General features: G+C 44.6%; 2 protein-coding genes across 2 annotated transcripts in view; both read right to left on the reverse strand.

The window, feature by feature from the left end:
- Positions 1–554: 554 nt before the first annotated feature.
- Positions 555–3,446, reverse strand: LOC106533054 (claudin-4). The gene has a single exon (XM_014029263.1). It carries the CDS (start codon positions 1,897–1,899, stop codon positions 1,231–1,233), a length of 669 nt encoding a protein of 222 aa, XP_013884717.1. The 5' UTR covers positions 1,900–3,446; the 3' UTR covers positions 555–1,230.
- A 70-nt stretch (positions 3,447–3,516) lies between these two features.
- Positions 3,517–5,186, reverse strand: part of LOC106533058 (claudin-4) — a gene marked incomplete at its 5' end in the record, with an annotated part of 29,086 nt that continues 27,416 nt past the window's right edge. The window contains 1 exon segment of the mRNA XM_014029268.1: positions 3,517–4,609. Coding sequence (XP_013884722.1) covers positions 3,947–4,582 — 636 coding nt within the window. The 3' untranslated portion in view covers positions 3,517–3,946.

The following is a 5,186-nucleotide window of genomic DNA, read 5'->3' on the forward strand; positions in this document are numbered from 1 at the left end:
GTGCTGCAGAAGTTTTCAGAGCAGCAAACAATCAAATTTCACTGCAGCTGTTTTGAACGATGAAATAATGATTCAGTTCAGGACTTTAGTTTAACTTTGAGTTAAAGTTTATATCTTTATAAATGTTTTCCTCTTCGAAAACAACAACCAATATTTAAAACTTTTCATTTTTAAAAATCTGATTCTGTTCAGTGTTTTACACATTAGCTTTTAGCTACTGCTTTGCAGATTTTAGCTGTAAGTGTTTTGTTAGCTTTAGCTTTTAGCAACTGTTTTACCTTTTATGTTTTTTATTCTTTGCTAGTTTTAGCTTTTAGATAATCTGGTTTTATTTTGTTAGTTTTAGCTTGTAGTTCCTGTTTTATTTTGGCTTTTAGCTAATATTTTTCTACCTTTAGCTATTATCTAATATTTAACTTTAGCATTTTTTTTACATACTTTGTATTTTATATTTAATCTTTTTACAGCTAAAGCTAATAGCTATCCATATGCTATTTTTATCTTTTATCTGGTTTCTTTTTTAATGATTATTTTGGCCTTTAGCAACTGTTTTACACATTTTACCTTTTGGCTATTATAGCTTTGGCTTTTAGCTAATGTTGTGTTAACTTTGGCTTTTAGCTAATGTTTTCCTAGCTTTAGCTATTGGCTTTAGCTATTGGTGTTGCTTCCTTTGGCTTTTAGCAAATGTTTTGTTAGCTTTAGCTGTTATGCTCATTTAGGCTTTTAACTACTAGTTTTAGCTATTTTGTTGCTAATTTTGGTCTTTAGCTATTATTTTAGCTTTTAGCTACTGTTTGGCTAGTTTTAGCATTTATTTAGTGCTTTGCTGGTGCTTTCTTTTGTTTCCCATTTTGCTCGTTTTAACTTGTGATTGTTTTATTTCAGCTTCTGTAACAAATTTCAGCTGTTTTCAGCTCGACTGAAAACAGCTGAAATAAAGAAAAAGCTAAAATTGAACTAAACGTGAGCTAAAAGTTTCAGATGTAAACAAATCAAAGTTTTTCCACAGTTTTTTAACACAAATAAATAATCAGGTTTGAAACAGAACCTGAACCCGTCAGAACCAGAACCAGAACCAGAACCATCACACCAACCGGACCCATCATGTAAACAATAACCAGTTTGTTAAAAAATAAACCCAGCAGAACCAGGTCCAGTCAACCCTGTCCCCCTGTAGACCTGTTGATCCGGCCTCCTGTCCCCCAGGGACCCGGACCTCCCGGGTCCTCAGATGGGTTCTGATCTGCGTCCGTACTGGCTGTGAGTGAAGGCGGTTCTGTGGATCGTGCTCAGCGGGTGACTGGCCTCTTGGTCCTGGGTCCTGCCGGCTCCAGGCTGCTCGGCCCGCCCCCCGTCCGAGGACCACCTGGTGGTGAGGAACCCCCCTCCGAGCAGCATGAGGGAGAAAGAGATCCAGCCCAGGTACAGGGCCGGACCCCAGTCCCTCCTGAGGGGGACCACGCCCTCCAGAGGCTGACTGGTGTGATGGCAGGTCCAGGCCGTGGGAACCAGGATCAGGACTCCTGCCACGATGAAGACAGCCCCAGAAAAGACTTTGACCTGGCCCCGACCCGGGAACCAGACCAGCCCGGCTCCGCCCACCAGAGTCGCAAAGCCCCCGGCGCCGATGGTGGCCTCGATCAGGGCCCTCCACGTGCGGAAGCTCCCGGACAGAGACATGAGGGACCGGTAGAAGGAGCAGTGCAGGCTGCCGTCGTGGGCCAGATCCCAGTGGTCCCAGTCCAGCCACACCCCGTCCCAGTAGGCCGGCAGGGTGGCCGTGACGTTGTCCACGGTGCCGCTGACCTTCCACAGGGCCACGCAGCGGGTCAGAACCGCAGCCAGCCACCCTGCCAGGGCCAGACCCAAGGCGGCGAACTCCAGCTGCCTGTTCATGACTCGGACCGGCCCGGTTCCCCTCCTCCTCCTCTTCCTCGCCACCCAAACCAGAAGCAGCTGCGAGCAGCGGACCGGGTCGTGTTCACAGGGGGAACCGGTTCTGTGGTATTCCTTTAAAAAACAAAACGGCCCGGCTCGGCTGCAGCTGGGCGGAGAGCAGGAGGGAGATCCTGTTTGCTCTGCCGGGCTTTCACAACAAATCCTCCTCTCTCCGGTTCTGCTCCCGTGTGGAGAACAAAGCTCCCTGTGTGTTCTGACCCGCTCGGCTTCCGGGCCTCGGTTCTGACTGAAAACACGCTTCAAAGTCGGGCGAGACAAAAGAAAAACTCCAAACTGTGAGTTTTCAGCCACAAGTTCTGACGGGTTCTGGTATTCTCTGCTTCACGGGCGCCGATGATTCATCTGGGGATCAAATTACACTCAGTCCGCTTCGGTTCTGTTAGCAAAATATCTCCTCAACCAGTGGATTCTGGACCGTCAGGACACACATGAACTACTTTTAGAGTCAATCGAATTAAAGATGGCCGCCACGACTAATCCACATTCACACAAAAACAGCTCTAAATTATTCACATTTACAGATACGGAGCTAAACTTTAGCTGAAAGTCAGTGAGCTCTACTGGAGTCAACCCCGTCTCTGTTAGCAAAATATCTCTTGAATAACAAAGTACGACTGTTAACTTTTGAAGTAAACCTGAATAAAAATGGCTGCCACAGCTAGCAAACACATAAAAATGTCGAAAACTGAACTTTTTACAGATATCGAGCTAACATTTTGTGTGGCAGCAGCTGAAAGTCTTCGTAACGTGTTTTTCTGATTTTTTTCAGAAAAGGAACATGGATTGATGGAGCTATACCTAAAACAAGCTGTTGTCAAATATCTCGTTTTAATATTTCGAACAGAAATGTTGGATGCAAACATATCTTTCTAACAGCGTACAGCCTCTACAGAGAAGAGATTACCTGCTCCGTTGGGGTCCCACAAGGCTCTATGTTAGGACCTATGCTTTTTACTATTTATAAAAAGTATTTTTCACAAATTTCACTTATATGCAGACGATACTGTACTGTATACACATGCTAAAACAGCACAGGAAGCAGCTAATGTTTTATCCGCAGCGATGGAACCAGTATCCCACTGGATTCAAGATTCATTCTTACATCTTAACACTGCTAAAAACAGAAAAAAAATTCAGTTTCAAATTAGCTCTGGCGGCCATCTTGAATTTTTATTTAGCATTCGGAATTTGTCAAAGCTTGTTCGTGGCTACTACTATACCAGTTTTAAGCTCTGTAAGTCTTAAAATAGCTGAATTAGAGCCTTTCTTTAAATTAGCATTAGCTGTTAGCTTAAACTTAGAATTAGTTTCTCCAGGAACTATTTTAGTTTTTTTATCTGCTCAGGACAACAGATGAAATTTAGCTGTTGTGCTAATTCCGACGCATTTATATTCATACAAAATTAATTCATGTGTTTTGTCTTTTTAAATAAAGAAATGAAAATTMGTTTTTTGAAAGGGATCAGACGAACAGAACAGACAGAAAGTTTAACAATAAATTGACCTTTTTTTCCCCAGTTGTTTTACAAAATAAAGCGATTTTCAGAAAAAATATCCGATGTTGTGAAACAAAGATTTATTTGGTCATAAGTCTGATTTAACGTTGGTGGCAGCAGGATGAGCTTCTGCAGCTGAAGTTTTGAGACAAGATGGAGGGAACAGGATGTGTCGTAAAGAAACAGATTATGAGATTGAAGACGTTCTGTAAAAGAAAACAAGAAAAAAAACTGGGGAATTTACATTTTCTGTGAAAGTTAACGTGTAAACAATGAAGGAGCTGAATCTGACAACACTAGCATAAACCAAGAAGCTAAAAGCTAAAAGTAGCAAAAGAGTAATGAGAACAACAAACAAAACTAACCCGACAATCAGCTGAAGAAACAGATTTGATATTTTTGGTTTTAGCTGCAACTCGAGCAGAGCTAAAGTTCAGTTCCTCCCCGTGTTCTCCGCAGACCGGACCAATAAGTCCCAGTTAAACCTGTCACACATAGTTCTTGATGGCGTAGCTGCTGCGTGAGGACGTCTTGGCCCGCCTGTACCCACCGGCCTGGACTCTGGCCCCGCCCCTGTGGCAGCTCAGACACAGGACGGCCCCCCCACAGAACAGCAGCCCAGACGCCACAAAGCCGATGTAAATGGCCGCTCCCAGCTCCCTCTTCAGCACCTCGGGGACCCGAGGATTGTAAAAATCCAAGATGATGGCGTTGGCGGTCCAGGCCACGGCCACCATGGTGGTGAGGGCCGCCAGGCAGAAGACGGCCCCCGAGCTGCCCACCACCCGGGCCTTGATCTGAGGGTGGCTCAGGCAGTTGGTGCAGCGCGCTCCCAGGAGGAAGACCAGGAAGCCCAGACACCCCAGCACCAGGCTGATGCAGATGAGCCCCCGGGCCGCCTGCAGGTCCGGCGCCAGGTCCAGCAGGGCGTCGTAGAGCTTACACTGCATCTGACCCGTRTACTCGCTGACGCAGGTCATCCACAGACCCTCCCAGAACACCTGCATGACCACCAGGTGGGTGCCGATGAAGGCCGTGACCTTCCACATGGGCAGCCCGCAGATCAGCATGGTCCCGGCCAGGCCCGTCATGGACAGGCTGATACCCAGCTCCTGCAGAGCCATGGGGGGCACGGTGGGGGGCCGCGAGGACTGAAACACAGCAGGACCAAAAAACAACAACTAATATGAGAATTTATTTAAAAAAAGACACAACGTAGAGCTGATTATCTTCTTMTGGTGTAACGTTTATCAGTTCAGACGAAGAAATTCAATTTATTAAAATATAAATCAATAAAACATGCAGGATTTAACAGTTATTTAATCATTTCAACCTTTTATTTAAGAGCTTTATGGAGCTAAATTAGGGCCATAAGTTTTGCTCAAAATAAAAGGTTTAGAAACTGAAAAGACAAGATGTTTGAAATAGTGCTGCAACAATACATGTACCCGTATCGAACAGTGCTTTAGGTTCAATACACACTATGTATGGAACAATACACACTGTGTATGGATCAATACACACTGTGCATGGAACAATACACACTATGAATGGAACAATACACACTGTGTATGGATCAATACACACTGTGCATGGAACAATACACACTATGAATGGAACAATACACACTGTGTATGGATCAATACACACTGTGCATGGAACAATACACACTATGAATGGAACAATACACACTGTGTATGGATCAATACACACTGTGCATGGAACAAT

The sequence above is a fragment of the Austrofundulus limnaeus genome, unplaced genomic scaffold (assembly GCF_001266775.1).
Source record: "Austrofundulus limnaeus strain Quisiro unplaced genomic scaffold, Austrofundulus_limnaeus-1.0 Scaffold876, whole genome shotgun sequence".
In the NCBI taxonomy this organism is placed as follows: Eukaryota; Metazoa; Chordata; class Actinopteri; order Cyprinodontiformes; family Rivulidae; genus Austrofundulus; species Austrofundulus limnaeus.

What these genes read in the sequence shown, in the direction of transcription:
- LOC106533054 (XM_014029263.1), bottom strand. Translation starts at nt 1,899, where the DNA reads ATGAACAGGCAGCTGGAGTTCGCCGCCTTGGGTCTGGCCCTGGCAGGG.